Source organism: Apus apus, chromosome 4, assembly GCF_020740795.1.
Source record: "Apus apus isolate bApuApu2 chromosome 4, bApuApu2.pri.cur, whole genome shotgun sequence".
NCBI lineage: Eukaryota > Metazoa > Chordata > Aves > Apodiformes > Apodidae > Apus > Apus apus.
In genome coordinates this window covers 14,760,229-14,780,233 of record NC_067285.1, presented here as the reverse complement: position 1 = coordinate 14,780,233, position 20,005 = coordinate 14,760,229, and the positions used below count along the sequence as shown (strand labels likewise).

Here is a 20,005-nt window from a genome sequence, read left to right as displayed (position 1 = left end):
GGCTGCAGATGACAGCCCCCCAAACCTGCCCCAGGAAGGATTAAAAGACTTTATTGATAAATACAGACTATGTACAGGGGGGAGACTTCTCCACCCAGCCCAGCACCCCAGGGCCTCCTGGCCAGGGAAAGCCAGAGCCCAGTAGGTCATGGTCTCTCCCTGCCGGCAGAGCTCGGCAGTGGGGCCCTGGCCATGCTGACCACCCCAGAGACTTTGGTCTCAAACCTCCTGCCGCAAATCCAGCACTCAACCCGTGTCCTCAGTCGAGCGGGGCTATCATGGCAGCACTGCCCCCTGCAGACCTTCCTGGGGCATCACCCGGAGGGGGGGCAGCCCCGGGGGGAAGAGGGGCTGCCCCAGCTCCAGCAGGGCTGTGACGTGGCGCAGGGCATCCCCAGAGGTGCCGCTGCCTCCCCCCCAGCCCTCCTCTCCCCACAGCCAGTGTGGGGGTGGTTCAGTTCCTGGGCGGCAGGGGCTGGTTGACAATCACTTGCACAACAAAATCCTTCTGGATCTTGGTCTCCTGCAGCCGCATGCGGTCAGTGAGCAGCTTGCCCGAGAAGAACCAACGCTGCCAGGCCAGGTCAATGCCCTCCTGCGCCTGCAGCTGCTTCTTCAGCTGCCCAATGGTGTCGCCCATGCTGGCGCTGAGCCGCAGGTCCTTGCCGGTGGAGAGCCGCACCTTGAGGCCGAACTCCCGGCGGCTGTTGGGCAGGGGCTCGGCCAGCTCTGCTGCCTCCTCTTCGCTCCGCTCCAGGATCAGGTTGACAGGAGGTGCCAGGCAGTAGACAGGCAGCTGGTACCGGTTGCCCAGCTCATCGTAGCACTCCGTCAGGGACCCTGGGAATGGCAGGGTGAGATGCTGTGGGTGGGCACCCCTATGGACCACCCAAACGGGGACAGGGCCACCCCAGGCAGTGAGGCAAAGCCTGCCCTGCCCTCCTTGGTTGGGCTGAGCTATGTGGATGGCAGCTGGGAACCCTTCTCCTCTCCAACCTGGGACCCCCACATCCCCAGATATGGGGCACTCAGCACCCACCCCATCTGCACTCCCGGTGCCGTCCCTCACCATGGGGCAGGGTGATGCTGGCTCCATCAAGGATGGCTTGGGCCAGGCTGTGGTCATTGGCCTCCACGGCGTAGGCAGCTGCCTTCAGGGCATCCCAGATCTCCTTGCGCCCCTCAAAGGCGGGTGCTGTGTCCCAAAACTCATCCCGCTTGCTGCGCAGCTGCCCATCTGTCATGGGATAGTCACTCTTCCACTTGGGACGCTCCTTCTTCAGAGGCTCATTGCGGCCTGGGGAAGGGGGGGATGTTCAGCCAAGGGGTGGAGTCCCCCTCAGGTCCTGATAACCCCACCTTCCCAACCCCACAGGTTCCTGGGGACCCCTTGGTTCCAAGGACTGCCCTGCCCAGCACAAGGCAGTTCCCAATACAACTAAGATGAGCTCTGCTAAAGCTAGACCTGCCCAAGGTCCCACTGGCCCCACAGCAGCTGCCCCCCACACCAAGTGACGTCCTTTGACCCCAGGAGGTAAAAGAGCTCTTGCCTTCATGCTAGGGGAAACCAGCTCCTGCCCTACAGGGTGGCCACGGGGCCCTCTGAGGCAGAGCAGTATTTATAGCTTGGGGAATTAGCCAGGAAATAAGCTGAGGAGTCGGAGTGGGAAAGGGATTACGGGGGCTGAGCTGCAGCCCTGCTGGGGGAGTGGGCAGGACTTCACCATCCTCTCTGCCCACCCCAGGATGGCAGGGATCAGCTGCAGGCAAAACAGCAGGAACACAGTATCCAGGGCATCAAGAGGGGCAGAGGGCATTGCTGGGGTGGGGGGGCTGCCAGCCCAGAGCAGCCCGGACAACGGGCCAAACTGAGCTGGCTCTCCACGAAACAGCTCCCAAATATGTCCCCGGAGAACCCCAGCAGCCAGCACTGTCCAGGGGTCTGGGCCACCCCCATGCCAGTCCCACACCAGGCTGCAGCCCCCGTGGGAACAGCCTCATCCCATTGGCCCCACTGCTGGGCAGGAAGTGTAGGGCAGGAAGAAGCTGTTGTCACTCCCAGCTGAGCTGGGGACAATGAGTGACAACAGCTCTTTCCTGCCAACCCTCTCCCTGGGGTGGCCAGCCAGCACCCTTCCTGTGGGACAGGACACAGGGGATGAGGAGCCCCAGCAGGGCAGGAAGGACACCTGTGCCTGCACAGCAACCGGCCAGGCAAGGAGATGCCACAATCCCAGCCACTGGGGACAGCCACCACTGCCAGCTGTGGGTTGAGCCACCTTGCCCAGACAGCTTTGCCTGGGCAAGTGTGCAATGACACAAGGCACTACCAGACCTTTTTTTTGTACTAGCCCTGTCTCATCCTGTCCAAGACCACTGGAGCCAGCACAGCACCCACTTGCCCAGCATCGGACACAACATGTGGCACCCATCCCAGAGGTCCCCATGGGGAATAAGAGCTCAGCTCCCCCCACACTGGATGCTGAGCATCCCTGATGGGCAGCATTCTGCCCGCATCCCCAGAGGAGTGAGGGCAGCCAGCTGCAGCCAGCGCTGCCGATTCAGCAGTCATGGTGCCGGGCCGGATGGATTTGCAGCACCGCAGGACAGAGCAAGGTCAGAGGCAGCACCTGCCCTGGGAGGGTGGCAGAGCAGTGCCCACAGCCAGCCTGAAGGACACGGCCAGGATCATGTCTCCACACTGCTGCATCCACCAGACTGGGACATATATCCTTGCAGCAGGGACCATTATGCACATTGGGACTCCCAGCCGGCACAATTCCCCCAGCTCCACTCATGGCAAAGGGAAGAGGGTGGCCCAGGAGAGGCAGCAGGATCAAAGCCACAGGGCCTGGCCACGGCCGTGAGTTGAGGACAGATTGCGGCTGCTCTGTGCAGGCAGAGGTGCCCAACAGCCTTGCCCAGGTAGGTAGGGGCTTAAGCCTTGTCTATTTATTGCTGCCACCCAGTTGGGCCCTGCAGCCTCTAATCACCTCCTGCTGCTCTATTCCTGGCCCCTTGTGCAACTCTCTGCAGCAGCACCACCGGACTGGTCTGGCTGCTCTCTGTGCCCGGACTCGAGCCAACAGGATCTGGCCAGCAGCCTGCCCACTGGCCTGTGCCTGCAGCACCCTGACTGTGGCTCAGCCCCCTGCTCTGCACGATTTTGGGACCCCAGGCAGGAGGCTGAGCTCTGGAGGCTCCCTTGTCCCAGGGCTCACTCCCTGCCTGGAGCCTCGAGCAACCCAGCCAGCAGGTCCTGGAAGCCAGAGGAGATGCCAGCCAGATGGCATGCAACATCCCTTCCAGCAGTGCCAGCAGATCCCTCCTGGTCCAGACAGGGCCAGGATGCTGTGTGCCACTGGCATCCCCTGCTCCTCCTGCTGTGGTGGGCTGGACACCCTGGGGATGATCCTATCACATGCTGTGGGGAGTCCCACCAGGGCTTCTCTGCAGGGGGTTGCAGAGAGTGCCAGCAGGAGCCAGCCTGGCAGGTGGGCTACCTGGCACAGCCCCGGGGGCAGCTGAGGCAGGCAGGCTAAGCACCCCTCCCCCGCAGGTCCTCCTGTGTTGGGACTTGCCAGCCTGGGGCTGTCCTCCCTCACTGCAGGTCAGGACACCTACAGCCTCACCACCGCACCGGGGACAGCCCTGAAAATGGACATCCTGCAAGCAAGTGGATGACACAGGACCACTGGGAGGGGACTGCAACCCATCCCAGGAGAGCTCAGTGGGGAGCAAATAGTGGTGATGAGTCTGAGGACTCTGCAGCTCACGGTTGCCTGGCACGGGAAGGGAGCACACAGATCCAGAAGTCCAGCTCTGATCCCTCTGCCAAAGCCCCAGGGTGTGAGGCAACGGCCCCAGAGTCCTGCTGAGCTGAGCTTACCATCAGCTGCAGAACCCTGGAATCACTGGCACCCCTAGGAAGGCACCTGCTCCTCTGTGGGACAGAGGGCTGGGGCGCTGCAGTTCCAGGGGGGACATCACCCAGCCCAAGACTGCAAGAGCCCTTGGAGCAGGTGGCACACGGTGGGCACGGCTCCTCACAGGCAGCAGGCACAGGCGGACCCGGCAGCACGGCAGGCACCATCCCACGGGAAAACCTCTCTGCCGCCCGCCTGCATCCCAGCTGCGGGCTAGGGCCGGGGCGACCTGTCCCCGGGCACAGGCTTCCTGCTCCTCCTCTCCCGCCGCCCACCACCGCTTTGCCATAAACACGGTAATTACCGGCCGCGATTGCACCGAGGAGACGGGCGAGGGGAAGGCAGGAGTGATTCACCCCGCCGGCCCACGTCCCCTCCGCCGCCGGGCAGCCCTGCCCATCCCCGTGGCCTCCGGGACCCTCTGAGGCGGCTTCCCGGGGAGGCGCCTTGCGGCACCGGGTAACTCCGGGGAGCCGCGACCGGGGTCCTGGCACCTCCCGAAGCCCCGAGGGAGCGGGGACGCTGTTGTGCCCATCTCTGTCCAGGCAGCACTGACCCGGGGCAGGCACCCAGCCAGGGCACTCTGCCGACCCCAAACCGAAACAACTCGAACCCTCTCGGGACATGCCCCGCAGCCAGCACCGGGGGCCGGGCGGGACCCGCCGCGCAACCTGACCCTTCAAACCCCCGGGACGTCGGGACAGACTCCGCGGTGCCTGCCCGTCCCTGGGGCGAGCACCGGGCAGAACCCCCGGTGCCCGTGGACCACGCAGGGCACGGGACAGCCCCCCCTTCTCCCGCACCCCCGCGCTCTGCCTCTCCGGTGCCTGCGCTCCATCCGCGCACCGCCCCCGGGGGTGCACGGGACCCCCGCCGGTGCCCCGCGATCCCGAGGGTGCTCTGGTGGGACGGTCCCGCTCACCTGCTCGCTTGCGGGGGTTCCCGGCGGCGGGCCGCTCCCGGCGCTGCCGCCCCACGCAGCTGCCCATGGCGGGGCTCAGCGGCGGCGGCGCTCGGCATGGGGCCGGGACGGCTCCGCGCTGCTCCCGCCCGCGGGGCCCGGCGCCGTGCAGCCGCACCGCCCGGCTCTGAGGGCCGGGGCCGCCCCGCCGCCGGAGACACCCGCGCCACGCCCCGCCCCCCCCAGGTGCGCATGTGACCGGCCGCACCGGCGCCGCCACCGGCACCGCCCACGTGCGCGCGCGCCCGCTGCCGCAGCGGCTTTTCTGTCCCCTCCGCCCCGCCGTACGGCGGCCGGCCCCGCCCCCCGCCGGCCCCGCCGTTCCCGCCGCCGCGGGGAGGAGGGGGCCCGCCCGCCACGCGCCTGCGCGCGCTGCCGCCGCCCGGGGCGCGAGGGCACGGCGCACGCGCACGGCGGCAGGCGCGGGGCGCGCGGGGTCATGGCGGCGGCCGGGGCGGGAGCGGGAGCGGTCGCCGCCGCCGTCCGGGACTTCGTGTCCGGGCAGCAGGAGGGCCGCGCTGCGGAGCTGGCGGCAGGTAGCGCGGGCGGGGCGGGGCGGGCGCGGGGTGAGCTCTGAGGTGAGCGCGGGGCGGGCCCGAGTGCGGGGCTGGCTGTGGGGAGGGGGCTGGGCACGGCAGGGTGCGGGGCCTGGGACGGAGCGTGCAGCGGGTCGCGGGGAGGTGGGCAGGGCCGCAGCCGGCACCGGGAGGAGGGGCTGTGGGGAGATGTGGGGCAGCGCCAGGGGGAGGGGCTCTGAGGGGAGGGGCTCGGGGCAGGCAGCGGCGGGTGTGGGTAAATGCAGCGCTCTTGGGGACTGGGGTGCGGGCGGGGTTGTGGGGTAATGCGGGGTTTGAGGCGGCTGGTGTAGAGCACGGGGGGGCTGGAGGGGTTGGGTCTGCTGGTGGTGCCGGCAGACTCTGGCCTGGAGCAGGGAGTGGGGCTTTGGGGTGGGGTGGGGGATATGGCATGGGATGTGTGGGCCATCGGGAGCACGAGGCTCCTGGCGCTGAAGATCTGGGGTGCAGTGGGAGCAGCTGTGGGTGGTGCAGGCTGTGACTGACTGGGGGGCGGCCATGGCCGGGTGGCAGAGAAGGTGCCAGTGGGAAGGGAGCTCCTGGCCTTGCCTGTGGGAGGTGACAGGTTGGCTGGCTTTGGTGGCCCTTGCTTCTGGGGCCTAGGCTGTGGCTGCCCTCTCTGTGGTTTCTTCTCCTCGCCTGGCAGTGCTTGAGACATTTGGTTTCTTGGATGATTTGTCTTTCTGCTCGGAGCGGCAACTGGGTTACATAGGGAATTTGCAGCTTCAGGAATGTGGCTTTCTGAGAATAAGGCAGCACGTTTGTGTTTCCAAGCAGTGGCTTCAGTGCATTTCAAAAAGAAGTCAAGAGAGCAGAGGAAGACTGTGCAGGTTACATTGCACAGGCAAATGGCTTATGTAGACCTTTCCCAAGACGGATGGATTGTGAGCTGATCCACGGTGTCTTGGTGATAAGATGAGCTGGCAAAATGGAATGGTAACCCCGTGGTCTGTGCAACACAGGGTTAAGAAAACGTCATGGGAATTTGGAGGAATTCACTAAATTATGTGATATTCGAGATGTTGCAAAAGAGTTGCAGAAAGCATCCTACATATTTGGGATAGATGAGGGGTGGGGGGCGTTGGAGATATGGTCATGTTACAGAAATGCTTGGAGAAAGCTTTGGCTCTTTGGAGATGTACAAAGAGAAGAGATGCCCCTGCCCCCCCAGCTCTCGCCAGCCGTATGGCACTGGTGACAAACCTGCCTTGGCAAGCCAGGGAGCCAGCGAGTGTCCTTCAACCCCTCTGACCTCCTATAGAATCACACATCAGAAAGTATTAAATTGCATCACATCTCCCTGAGCAAAAGGGGAGGTTTTTTCCTAACCTTGTGGCCATTGTGCAATTGTTGGAATAAATGCGTCGAGCTTCTCCCGTGTGTTGCTGAGTACTAAATTGAGTGTAACTTGGCAAGTGGAGGAGAGGCCTCAGTACTGCTACAGGCAGGTTGGGCTGCATGGGTCAGTGGGTGGCAGAAGGAGCCTGAACTCATTTATATGAAAAGATGGGGAGAGAACAATATTGCTGTTACAGAACTTCATCACGTGCTCCCCATGACACTGTGCTCGTGTTTTGATAGTGTGGGAGAAACAAGCATGGAAAGCCTGCAGAAGTGATTAGTGACTAGGGTGCTGCATGGAAGGGCCACAGATGTGTTAGGAAAGGGAACAGATTAATTCCAAGTAATACCACAGCAAAGGGTAAGTGGCTTTCTTCTGTTCAGCCTCTGGGTCACAGGAGCACTGGAATAGGAAGGCAGCCCCTCCTGGTAAAGGGAGTGCTGGGATTCAAGGTGTGTCATTAACCTTGGGGAGGTTCTGCTGCCAGATGTGCAATGAGAAATTTGACGGGCTCACCACCGTGCCTGCACTGCTGATGAGGCAGGTCCAATTATAGCTGTGCTTGCACTTCAGCTGTGGTGTGTGCAGCTCTGCCTGTGAGCAGGAGGCAGCAGTGCCCGCAGGTTGGGCTGTCAGAGCTGGTGTGGTCACTCCAAACCAGGCAAAGCTGGTCACAGCCCCAGGGAACAGGTCTGTCACTGTAGCTGAGCAAAGGGGCTCCTAACCATGGGGAACATCGATAGCCACTCATGGTTTGGTCATTACACTTCAGCTCTTTCCTGTCTAGGAAACGAGCAGCTTTGTGTAGGTGCTGCTTTCCGTTCTGAAAACACTTTATTACTCTCAAACCTCTTTTCTCCACCTCATCACTACCTGCCTGAAAGATCAAAAGAGGATAATAGTCTGAGGGCCATATCAGACCAGGAAGTCTCCTAGTTATATCCCTTACCCTGGCTCCAGGGAGGTAGCATACTTCCCTGTGGGAAGGGTCTGGCCAGCCTATGGGACCTTCAGTTCCCCTCAGAATGGTATCACCTGGAGAACCTGTTCTTCTGCCAGGGCTCTTGTAGGATATGGCAGGTCCTTACCAAAGCCTCCCAAGGAGTGACTCTTCCCCCAGTTGAGTTGCAAGAATATTGAGGCAGGAGGTGAGTGAGGCAACCTGGTGGGGTGTCTGAGTCAGAGCTGGAAATAAACTCCAGGAGTCCCAGTGCTTTGTCTTCCTCTGACCACAAAGCTGCCTTTCTCCCTGCCCTCCATCTTGGAGGGAGTTTGTGCAGGTCTTGCTCAGTGTGGAGCTGATGGAGCCAAGGTGTGGGCAGCTGACTGGTCACTAGTGTCTGGGCTGTTTGCTTGGCCAGTACTCCGCTGGAAAGCAGCTGGGGACCTGCCCTCTCTCTCCTCATGGCTTGCTTAAATTAGAGAAGTGTATTTTGGCATCTCAGCAAAGTGGAGCACAGCAAGGCTGCTTCTCTTGGGAGCCATGGGTTGGTCATGGATGCAGCCAGACTGTGCCAAGAGGGTGGAGGCAAAGCACAGGCAAATCCATGCCTTGCTGCCTGCTCGTCTCTGGTCCAGTCAAGGCCGCTCTCAGTCCCAGAGGTGTTTGGAGGCAAGGCTGGAGGCAACTCCAGCAGCTGACTGGACGTGGCTTCTTTGGTGCTTAGTGAGGTGCTGGCACCTGGCCAGCCTTTCCTGCTGTGGTGCTGGGGCCCTTCCTGGCATCTGTCCCCATTGTCGTGCCTGACTGATGGTCTGGGAGTCCCTTTGGTTCACTTGCTTTACCTTCTTTATCTAGGGTTGAAAGATGGAAGCTGGACTGTGCTGCAGCTGGTGGAAGCTCTGGGGTAAGAGAAGCCTTACACATGTTATACAGCAGGCAGGGGCCTTGCAGGGGAGGTTCCCATGAGGAGGGACAGTGAGAGGGAAAAGTGTGTGTGCCCATCCTGGATGAGCCAGCTGCAGTGCTCACAGGCAGCACACAGGCCTGCTCACAGCACGTGCCCTGAATGGTGCTTTGCCCTCCCACGACTTGGGAGCTGTTTGGGTAAGAGTGGGGCTGAAGCAGGACTTGATGCTCCCCCAGGACTGAGGAGAGGTGTTGTGGCAGGCAGTGAGCCACAGGGCAATTCTGGGACTGTCCCCAGCAGGACCTGCCTGAGCATACAGCCACACATCACCATATCATGAGTTGGCTGGCACTCAGCTTTTGCTTCTCTCTCTGAGCTGTCAGGGCCTGAGACTCGAGGAGGATCCTTTATCCCAAGCTGGATTTCCTCACTGTAAGAGGCTTTGCCCTTTTTTGGCCCTCATGATCTCGGGAGCCTGAGTTTCAGGTGCAGAACATGGTGCAAGAGCAATTTCTCAGGTCCAGCTTGAGAACTTGGATTTACAACTTTGTGGCTCTGGGGCCGGGTGCATGATGCAGCACAGCCAGGAGAAAAGGAGTCTGCTCCCACCCTGTCAGCAAGTCAGGCAGGATGTTTTTATCGCATGTCTGCCTAGGATGTGCTTCCTGCTCTGGTGTCCCTGCTCATAGCAGGCCTCTTGGGCTTTCTCTCCACTTGGGCCAGGTCTTGCCTGGAGAACACAGATCCTCGGATTCGAGGGCGAGGCATCCAGCTGCTGTCACAAGTCCTGCTTCAATGTTACTCCCTGCTACAGGAGAAGGAAGGTAAGTGTTGCTCAGGGCCCTTGAGTGGTTGCTGGCAGGTTGGGGGCAGAGCCTGTGCTGCTGGAGTGCCTGTCCTGCAGTTGGCAAAGGGATTGCTTGAGTTCCTTGACAGCTTTGTACATGTCTCTTGTGAGAGTCAGTCCAAGGAGGGCACAGGGCCTCATGCTGCAGCCTTTTTGCCAACCTCACCACACAATTCGGGTCACTCCCTGAACATGCCAAAGCCCTGGGCTGCAGCTGGTGCCCCTGGCAGTGTGTGGGTGTTGCACACCCAGGTGTGCTCAGCGCCACGTGGGACACCTTGGGAACACATCTGCATGTCGGAATCCTTGGGTGGTGATTCAGCGCAGGAAAACCATCCTGCACAAAACGAGTCACACCACAGCCCTGTGGCCTGCCCGAGTGGGGAACCCTGGAGAGGAAGGGAGAGCAGTGTAAGGATGGGAATGGAGTGCAAGACTGGGGTGGGAAGGGAAGATGCCCTGTTTGTGGTGGCATAGAGAAGGTTTGGCTGTGTTAAATGCCCTATAGCATCTGCCTGGCAGTGGAAGAAACCAGTAAGTGCTGCCAGGCTGTGACCTGGGGCCTTGCTGATGGGTAGTTGAACCTGTGTCATCAGACTGGCAAGGCAGCGGGCAGGCAGCTAGTAAAAGAGGTGATGGTAGGGATGGATGGAATTAAAAGGTGCTTAGCCTTGGCATGTGGCTCTCTGTAAGTCTCAGGCTGGTGCTGGGCAGGGCTGAGAGCAGTTGTGCAGAGAGAATACATGTGGACAAGCTACTAGTGTAGCTGAAGTCAGGTGTGATGACTGCCATGGGGACTGGGGTGTATGGAGGGGCTGCTGGAGGTGGGGAGGTTCCGTGGGGATGCCTGGCAAGGTCAAGGCAGCGGAGCGGCTTGGGCTAGAGCCAAGTCACCACAAGCTCTGGAGGAGGGTGGGCAGAGCCAGCTCCTCAGCAGATGTGGGTGGCTGCTGTGACACCCCAGCCAGTCCTGTCTCCCTTCGTGCCCCTCCTCACGCAGTTCATTTCTCAAGCACTGCGTCAGGCTGCCTCCTGGGGGGGTGAGTTTCTGCAGCAGCTGTGGGCGCAGGATGCTGCTAGCCGGCTCTTCCAGTCTGCTTCCTGCTGCCACTCCCCAGGGCCGGGGCGTGCAGGCGCCCGTGGCTGTGACTCAGGGGTTGGGAACGTGTTGTGGAGCCGGGCACAGGGAAGCGGGAGCTGCTGCTCCAGCCCCAAGCCTCACCCCTCAAGATCCTCCAGCCTCTGCTGAGCAGGCTACTTCACTGCTGGTGTCTGCACCCACGTGTCTGGACAGGCCGGGGCAAATGCCTCCAGGTAGCTCCAGCACCTCTGCGGTAGCCAGAAGTGGGTGCTGCCCTGCTGCTGTCAGACCTTGGTTGCTCACATGAGGTGTGTTGGAGCCAGGTGGGTGCACCCAACACTGGCAGTTCATCCCATTCACCAGTGCAAAATGTGCTCCATCTTAATCCAGCAGCTGGTTTTGGTGGAGCTGTGGCTGGTGCCCAGCAGCTGCGTTTCCTGGGACTAACGCAGATTGGTGTCTGTTTCTGGCAGTGCTGCATCTGATCCTGTTCTATGAGAACCGGCTGCAAGATCATCACCTTGTGATCCCTTCGGTGCTCCAGGGACTCCGAGCACTGGTGAGCTCGTGTGCCTTAGCCCATAGTGCCAGGATGTGCTCCAGAGTGGTGCTGGGGAGCTGCAACACCTGGGTGGGTACAGGAGTGCTGAGTAGGGCCCGGCTGGACTGCCAGCTCCTGCCTGGTGGCATTGCTCTGTCTCTTGTTCTCCTGCACGGCCCCTTGCAGAGGGGCAGGAAAGAGGAGACTGCCTTGACTTCCTGTCCCATGCTAGTGTTAGGGAAAGGATTCCCTGGCTGCCCCAGGGAGCAGCACAGATGACAGGCATCTTGTCCTATCTGGGAAAGGGTGATGGTGAGCTCTCCCTGTGGTAGGAGAGGGTCCTGCAGGTGGCTGCTGTACAGAGGCAGAAGCTCTGTTATGTGGCTGCCATCATGGTTTTCTAGTCTTGTTTTTCTTTTCCTGTCCCCAGAGCATGTGTGAGGCGCTGCCCCCAGGGCTCGCGGTATCTGTGCTCAAAGCCATCTTCCAGGAGGTACATGTGCAGGTGAGCAATGCGATTTCCCATCCTCCATCCCAGGTCCCCACTCCCTGGGTGTCTGGGGGTGGCCTGTCTGCCCTGAGGTTTGCACCCATTCAGTAGCAGTGCAGTGTAGCACATCCTTCAGCAGCAGTGCAGGGCTTCTTCAGGACAGAGGCAGACAGCAGCCAAAGATCCTTTTTGGCCCTTGCCTTCCCTTCTCTCAGCCCTGGGGGAATTATTTCCTTTGCTCTGTTCTCCAGGCTGTGTTTAAGTGCCCCCAGCTTCTCCTCCAATTTGAGATTGTTTGTGCTGGCAGGGCCTTGGGCAGCAGGTGTAGCCCTGGTGTGACTGTGGTGGTGCATTCGTGCAGTGATGGACACAGTCATGTTCAGATGCCATTGCAATGGCCTGTGCACACTTTGCATGTGACAAATGGGATCTGTGTGCCAGGGAGCAGCAGCTGAGCTGCTGGGGGTCCTGCCCTCTTCTCAAGGGCATGTGCTGCCCTTGGGTGGTGGGTAGCAGTGCTTCCACGTGCGGAGTCATGTTTTGATTGCTCTGCTCCTCCCTCCAGTCCCTGCCGCAGCTGGACCGCCACACTGTCTACAGCATCATCACCAACTTCATGGGCACCAGGGAGGAAGGTGAGGGGGCAGATGCCAGAACCACTTGGGTTGTCCAGGCTGGGAGGATGGCTCAGGGCTCTGTGGCTCTGCCTGGGGAGAGCTGTAAAGGCTGTGGGGCTGGGGAAATGGGGCTGATTTCATGCCATGTTGGTGAGATCTGGTGTCCTGTGCCTGCTCACGCTCCTTCTTTCTGCAGAGCTGAAGGGCCTGGGTGCCGACTTCACCTTCGGCTTCATCCAGGTGATGGATGGGGAGAAGGATCCCCGGAATCTGTTGGTGGCCTTCCAGATTGTGCGTGATCTCATTACCAAGAACTACGCCCTGGGTGAGCCGCTGCCTGCTGTGCAGAGCTGATTGGGAGACATGTTGCTTTTCTTTGGGCTGTTGGAGGGATTATTCTTTGGTTTGACCAGGGCTGGGGTGGTCCCTGACATGCTTTAGTAGATGCAGAGCCAGCCTGTCATGGGCGCTGGGCATAGCTGCTGTGCCTCTTGTGCCCTGCGTCTCTGCTCACTCCCTTTCTCCTCTCCTGGCAGGTCCCTTTGTGGAGGAGCTGTTTGAAGTTACGTCCTGCTACTTCCCCATTGATTTTACTCCAGTGAGTGAGTCTGCAGTATGCCACAACCTGTTCCTTCTGGTGTTTTCTCAGGGAGTTGTGTCCCCTCTAAGGAATGGGAGGAGAGGGTGTGCAAGAGTCATGGGTGGGCAGTGTTGAGCTGTGGTCCCCAGGCTGACAGGCCAGTGCCAGGATGGCTGCAGTGAGGTGATGGTGCTGAAGGTGATGGCTGAATTGGGAGTTTTTCAGATTGGTGGACAACTTGCTCTCTGCTTCCTTTCCAGCCCCCTAATGACCCTCATGGCATCCAGAGAGAAGACCTGATCCTGAGTCTCCGGGCTGTACTGGCCTCCACACCCCAATTTGCTGAGGTGGGGAGCTCCTGGGAGGTTCTTGAGAACCCTGTTGTTCCCTGAGCACAGGCTGCATTTCATAGTGCTGCAGCTCCTGCTGTGGCTCTGTGGGATGGAAACAACTGGGAAAGGAGCCTCTAGTAGGGCAGCCCTCTCTCTTCCTGGGGCTGGGCCCAGGGAGGGTGCTGACACCCTGGGAATAGGCTGCCTGTTGCAGTATCCCTTCACCTCTGCTCACCAGGCAGAGGCTGAGCTTGCAGCCCTGCAGGACCATGGGTAAGGTGGTGTGAAGGGTGAGCTGAGTCCAAGTGCCTCTCTCTGCAGTTTCTGCTCCCTCTGCTTATTGAGAAGATGGACTCAGACCTGCAAAGTGCCAAGCTTGACTCCCTGCAGACTCTGGTAAGGAGAGATACCCTACTCCCCTCAACCCACAGCTGGGCTGTGGCAGCATCAGCAGCCACTGACCACCTCTAAGTCCTCCCTGCAAGCCAGAGACTCTCCCTTGCAGAGCCACAATTGCCAGGGTCCTAGATGCAGGGCCCTGCATCACTTTTTCCTCTTGCTCTCCCTTGAGTGGTTTGTGCAGTTCAGCATGAGCCTGCCAGGGTGGACAGTGTCCCTGCTCTGTGTCCTCGTGGTACTGGCTTCTTTCTGAGGCTTTCTCCTGGCTCCCTCTTGCAGACTGCCTGCTGTGCCATCTATGGGCAGAAGGAACTGCAGGAATTCCTCCCCAGCCTCTGGTCATCCCTGCACAGGGAGGTGGGTACTTCAGGGCCGTTAACAAATGCTCCTCCACAGTTTAGGCTCCTGCTGAGCAAGAGTTCACAGACAGAGCAAGTGGGCCCCGTATCTCCCAGCAGCTCTCACCTGTGGCCTTGGACAGCCCCAGCTGAAAAGGCAGGAGACAGGCCAGCTCTATCAGCATGTTCCAGGGGCTGGGATGTGCCATGCTGCCTGTTCGGAGCACGTGGGAAGAGGGGCGGGATCTGGAGCCCTGCAGCCTGTGTTGGGAACATGAAGCCTGTGGTTGCAGTCAGCACAGAGCTCTAGCTCATCCTACGGCCTCTCCTGCAGGTGTTCCAGACAGCCAGCGAGAAGGTGGAGGCGGAGTGCCTGGCCACACTGCACGCCCTCTCTGCCTGCCTCTCCCGCTCCGTGCTCAGCTCTGACACTGAGGATCTGCTGGATTCCTTCCTCAGCAGCATCCTGCAAGGTAGCTAGCAGAGAAACCTACCCTGCCCCAAGCAGCCAGGCCTGCAAGTATCCTCCTAGCTAGAGATCTGCCCTCCTTTTCTCTTTGAAGCCTCTTTCTTCTCTTTCTAGCCCTCACAGCCACTGTTGGCTTCTCAAGGTAGTTTGCTGCAGGAAGGGAGGAGAAGGGGCACAATAGGAAATGCCTCTTGGATTGAGTTGCTTCCCTTTCTGCTGGGATTGGGATGTCTGAGGCTGTGCTGTGTGCTCAGGGCCGAGGGAAGCAGCTCTGCCAGGAAGGCCATGCTGCAGCTCAGAGCTGCGCCCCAGCAGCACGTCCCGGCCCAGATCCCAGCTGTGTCCTCACCCGCGAGGCAGGGGGGCTGGGCCCCTCGGCTGACGCCCAGCCTATCTCAGATTGCAGGCACCACCTGTGCGAGCCCGACATGAAGCTGGTGTGGCCAAGTGCCAAACTTCTGCAGGCGGCTGCAGGTGCCTCCCTGCGCGCCTACCACCGCGTCACCCGCAGCGTCCTGCCCCTGCTGCTGGAGCAGTACAACAAGCACCCTCAGGTGAGGGGCACCCTGGGCCCAGCAGCCACAAGTGGCTCAGTGGGAGCAGGATGTCAAAGTGGGTATCCTTCCCTGGCTGTGCTGGGGACTCCCTGGGCACAGGCTGAGGCACAGCTGTGTCCCAGCAGTGATGTTGATCTGGGTTACATGTTTCTGCCCCTGCAGAGCAGCCAGAGGAGGACAATCCTGGAAATGCTCCTAGGCTTCCTGGAGTTGCAGCAGAAGTGGGGACATGTGGAAGAAGGTGAAGTTGGCTGGTCCCTTTGGAGGCACCCATATCTCAGTGGGCTGCTGGCTCTGACCTCTCCTTCCCATGTGCTGACAGAGAGGGAAAGCTCACTGACCTGTTTGTGCAACTTCCACCATGTTCCAGGGACCCTGCATGGTGTCAGCTGGCAGGGTCCCAGAAAGGGTCTGTCAGGTGCCATGGTGGTGGCTGTGTGGTGACAGCCAGGTGCAAACAGTGACTGTGCCTCTCTTTCCAGATGAGAGCACTCTGCTGTCACTCCAAGCCCCAGTTTGCTCTGTGGTGTTCTCGGCACTGACAGATCCGAGCGTGCAGCTGCAGCTGGTTGGCATCAGAGCACTGACTGTCCTGGGCTCCCTGCAAGGTTGGTGCCTTTTTGTCCTTGGGGACTCAGAGGGAGGCCTCACCCTGTTCTGGGAGACACAGTGCCATGTGGCTGCTGGCACATCCTTGCCTGCTGCATAGAAGTACTGGCAGCATTTTCTACCCAGGCCATGGGCTCCAAGGACACTCAAGTCTCTCTCTTGCCTGTTTGTGCTGGGCACCTTGTACCTCTGTCATTGGCATGCTGCTGTGTTGCTGCTAGCATGGATGGGGGGGTAGGATGCTGGCCAGGGCACTGGCATCTTTTTCCATGAGCACAGTTCCTCTATGGCTCTTATTCCAGACTTCCTGTCTCCCTCCGACCTCGAGCTTGTTGTGGATCACCTCATCCGTCTCACTCTGTGTGAGGAGGATTCTCAAAGCAGGTGAGGGGTGGGTGGGGGCCACTGCAGTCACCCACACTCTGGGGAGAGGAACAAAGCCTAGCTCTGCAGAGAGAGGAGCTGTAGGCTGGGAGAAGGCACAGGAACTGCCTAAACTAAAATACCCATGTGGGTGCAAGAGCAAAGGGGTAAACCAGGTGATGTATGGGCTGGAAATTAGAAAGTCTAGGCCTGTCAAGGTAGGGGGCTCTGTTCTGCCTTACCATGGGGTGAAAAAGGCAGATTGCTGAGAAATTTCTGGAGGGACCTTCTGGCGCAGGTCTGTGCAGCTGGTGTACAAGCAACCCTGGGTTTACAGTGCTCACAACAGCCCTCCCTCTCTCTTTCCCCCTGGCAGTGAAGCAGCGATGGAAGCAGCTGGATCTCTGGCCCCCACCTACCCCAAGGTTTTCTCTGGACGCATGGTACGCAGGCTTGAAGAGAAGCTGCAGTCAGGTAGGGCTGGCAGCCTTGGAAAAGGGAATGATGTTTGGTTTGGGTTGAAGCCTGCCCCATTCCCATTTGGCTCCTACCTGGCAGTGGAGCCTGTGTCATACAGCATAGGTCGGTGTCTCTCCTTGGGGGGTTCCTAGCACCAGGCACTGTGGTGGTGGCACACAGAAAGCTGTGCCTGGTGCTGGCGACCAGCCTTTGCGGGAAGAAACACCAGCTAGTTGTGCCATGCTGCTTCACCCCATCCATGCTGGCAGAGTCTGGTCCCTGAATGCCCTGGGGCAGGGAGGCCTGGGGTCACCCCAGCAGCCCTCTAAAGTGTGTTTCCTCTTCAGAGGAGGAGAGCTGCCGTGACCATTGCTCCCTGCGGCAGCGCTGCCTGCGGGCCCTGGCAGCCGTGTCCACCCACACCAGCATCGTGAGGGAGACAGTCCCCGTCCTGCTGCAGCATCTCCGGAAGGTGCAGAAAGGTAACACAGACCCACAGAAGGCAGCTCCGTTACATTACCAGTGATGTCTGGAAGAGAGTGGGGATGGCAGTGGTGGGAGGAGCTGGGGTGTGAACCGCTGGAGGGTGAGCTGGGAGGGCTGAGCTGGGAGGGCTGCGTTGCTCGGGGTTCCTGGTGCGGATCAGCTGTGGCTGTTTGATGTGACAGTGACTGTGCCCTGCAGGGGGAGAGGCTGGGGCCGCTCAAGAGATGGTCTCAGTGTGCCAGAGCCTGCACCGCGTGGCCCTGCAGTGCCAGCAGGACGCGGAGGGCTGCTGGTACTACCACCAGACCGTGGTGCCCTGCCTGCTGGCCATGGTCGTGCAGGCTGCCGTGCAAGGTGGGTGCGGGAGAGGGCAAAGGATCCCGCAGCCAGCGCTGCTGCTGCCGCCTTCTGGCAACCGCGTGTATTGCTGACCCTGCCGGAGGCGAGGAGCTCTCCCGGCCCGTGTGGGTCAGGAGCTGTGCTTGCCTCCTCCCTCGGGGCAGCGGGCTCCAGCGTGTCTCCTTCCTTCTGCTGCCTGCAGAGAGCACCAACCCGCTGCTGGGCAAGGCGCTTCTGGAGGAGGAGGTGCTGGCTGCCATGGTCCCGGTCATCAGTGCTGCCACCACCCATCTGACCCCTGAGTGAGTGATGCTGGGGCAGGATGCAGGGCACTCTGTTGTGAGGAGGGGGCTGGCTGCGTCCCACCACTGCTGTCTGTGCAGGGAGACCCTGCATCTCCTGGGACAGACCTTGTGACCTTCCCAGAGCAGCACAGTTCAATGTCTCCTTTCTCCTAGGCTGGCTGCCCAGAGTGTGTCTCAGGTGGTACCCCTCTTCCTGGATGGAGAGGTCTCCTTCCTGCCCCAGAACAGTTTTCCCTGCTCCTTCCAGCCCTTTGAGGTGTGTTAGGTGTTTGGGGCTGGGGTGCCAGAACAGGGGTGCAGGGAATGAAGATGCTGGCACAAGCTGGCAGCAAGGACTGTGGTGACATGGGTGCTGTTCTTCCCCTGCAGGATGGGGAGTGCTTGGAGGCACAGAGACGCCTGGTTATCCTCCTCATGGCTTTTGTCTGCTCTTTGCCCCGCAATGTAAGTTGGTGGGGAGCAGGGTGGAGAAGGAACCCTGACTGAGCACCCTCCTGCTTGGGTCCACAGCAAGCTCCATGGGCAGAAGAAGAGAGCAGCTTTGGACATGCTACATGTTTCTTCCAGGTGGCAATTCCTCAGCAGGAACGGCTGCTCCAGGAGCTGCTGGCACTGAGCTGCTCCTGCAATTGCCCCTTCACAGCCAGCACAGCTGCAAAGTGCTTTGCAGGGCTGGTGAACAAGCAGCCAGCAGGTAAGAGGGCTGGGCAGGCTACAATGGGTCCCTGCCCACTGCTGGCAGGAGTGTGGCTCAGCCTGTCCCCTCTGTGTTCCCAGGGCAGCAGCTGGATGAGATCCTGCAACTTGCAGTGAACAGACTGGAGCCCAGCCTTGCAGAGGGGCCCCGCCGAACGCAGGCACTCACCCTGCTGCTCTGGGTAAGGTCTGCCCTGGGTGCAGGGGGAAGAACTGGGGGGGCTGGCCCTGTACTGACTGTGCTCTGCCCCACAGGTGACCAAAGCCCTGGTCCTGCGTTACCACCCCCTGAGCTCCCACCTGACAGACAAGGTAGGTGGTGGTGGGGCTGGGTGATGCCTGAGGCACCTGCCTGCTCCCCCTGCAGCTAGCTGGGACCCCGCAGCAGGACGCCCCACCTCAGGGCTCTCTCCCCTGCAGCTGATAGGCCTGCTGGGTGATGTGGAGCTGGGCCCCACTGCAGCCGATGGCTTCTCCCTGCTGATGGCCGAGTCCCCAGACGTGCTGCACAAGGGCTGCCACGCCGACGTGCGCATCATGTTCCGCCAGCGCTTCTTCACCGACAACGTCCCCAAGCTGGTGCAGGGCTTCCACAGGGCTGGCCCCGGTGAGTGACCACCTCCAGCCCAGTCTGGTCTCCTGTCAGCCCTTACCCAGGGGACCTGAGCCAGTGTCCCCTCCTTCCCCTGACTTCCTGTAACCATCTCTGCTCTCCACAGATATCAAGGCCAATTACCTGAAGGGCCTGTCCCATGTGCTCAACCATCTCCCAAAGCCTGTGCTGGTGACAGAGCTGCCCACGGTGAGAACTAGCCTTAGTGGGGCTGCGAGGATCGTGCATGGCTGGGATTTACTCATGTTCCCTGTGTCCTCCCTATCTGCAGCTGCTTCCTCTCCTGCTCGAGGCCTTGTCTTGCTCAGACCGTGTGGTGCAGCTCTCCACACTGAGCTGCCTCCAGCCACTGCTGCTCGAAGCTCCCCAGATCATGAGCCTGCATGTTGACACACTGGTCACCAAGTTCCTCAGCCTCGCCTCCAGCCCCACCATGGTGAGTATGCCCCCTCCTCCCTCCCTGTGACCCTCCCCTCTACCCCTGCCCCCCCTTCTGCCCTCACTTCTCTCTGTTCCAGGCTGTCCGCATTGCCGCCCTGCGCTGTGCCCATGCGCTTACCAGCCTGCCCACAGTAGTGGTAAGTGCTCCTGTAGTGGTCTGTTGCCTGCTCCTGCAAAGGGATTCCAAACTTCCCCTGTGGGTGCAGCCAGCACCCGGCTCTCAGTACAAGCCCTGTCTCTCCTGCAGCTGCTACCATACAAGGGCCGAGTTATCCGGGCGCTGGCCAAGCCTTTGGATGACAAGAAGAGGCTGGTGCGGAAGGAGGCAGTGGCAGCACGGGGAGAATGGTGAGTGCATATGGCTGGAGCTGCTGTAGTGCTGGCATGTTTGAGACGTGGCTGATGGCACCATCTCTGTCCCCACAGGTTCCTGCTGGGGAGCCCGGGCAGGTGAGCACCCCATGTCCCCTCCCTGTGCTGACCAGCAAACTGTCTGGGCCCCCGCTTACCCGCCAAGCCATCCAACCGATGCCATGGACCCTCGGAGCCCAGTACTGCCCTGAGTACCAAGGCTGGAGTGTGGGGGCTGGCCAGCAACTGGAGGGAAGGAGCTGTGCTGCTTGTGGCTTGCCCAGCCTCTGCTGCAGCCAGGGACAGTGACAGAGAGACTCATGACGTGTGGTGGAGCGGGCAGGCCTGTGTGTACACGTACGGTGTGTGCAACCCACGTGCCAGAGGAATAAATTTATCTGTTTTGGTAATGCTGCAAGGGGTCTCTGTGCAGCACAG

At 60.5% G+C, this 20,005-nt stretch overlaps 2 protein-coding genes across 2 annotated transcripts; one reads left to right on the top strand and one right to left on the bottom strand.

Annotated features, from left to right (window-relative positions):
* Positions 1-35: 35 nt before the first annotated feature.
* Positions 36-5,060, bottom strand: UBTD1 (ubiquitin domain containing 1). Its single transcript, XM_051619791.1, has 3 exons — positions 4,849-5,060; positions 1,070-1,297; positions 36-840 (listed from the first exon to the last, which is right to left on the bottom strand). The coding sequence occupies exons 1-3, from the start codon at positions 4,913-4,915 to the stop codon at positions 455-457; spliced, it is 681 nt and encodes a 226-aa protein (XP_051475751.1). The 5' UTR covers positions 4,916-5,060; the 3' UTR covers positions 36-454.
* Positions 5,061-5,229: 169 nt separating this feature from the next.
* MMS19 (MMS19 homolog, cytosolic iron-sulfur assembly component) lies at positions 5,230-19,977 on the top strand. The gene is made up of 31 exons (XM_051618235.1): positions 5,230-5,423; positions 8,603-8,651; positions 9,378-9,478; positions 11,056-11,141; positions 11,554-11,628; positions 12,179-12,248; positions 12,427-12,555; positions 12,767-12,828; positions 13,071-13,157; positions 13,464-13,538; positions 13,821-13,898; positions 14,214-14,352; positions 14,748-14,902; positions 15,068-15,146; positions 15,388-15,513; positions 15,817-15,898; positions 16,254-16,351; positions 16,684-16,818; positions 17,021-17,176; positions 17,364-17,463; positions 17,620-17,722; positions 17,836-17,910; positions 18,034-18,160; positions 18,244-18,344; positions 18,418-18,474; positions 18,583-18,769; positions 18,882-18,964; positions 19,047-19,211; positions 19,294-19,353; positions 19,464-19,564; positions 19,643-19,977. The coding sequence occupies exons 1-31, from the start codon at positions 5,327-5,329 to the stop codon at positions 19,668-19,670; spliced, it is 3,066 nt and encodes a 1,021-aa protein (XP_051474195.1). The 5' UTR covers positions 5,230-5,326; the 3' UTR covers positions 19,671-19,977.
* Positions 19,978-20,005: the final 28 nt, after the last annotated feature.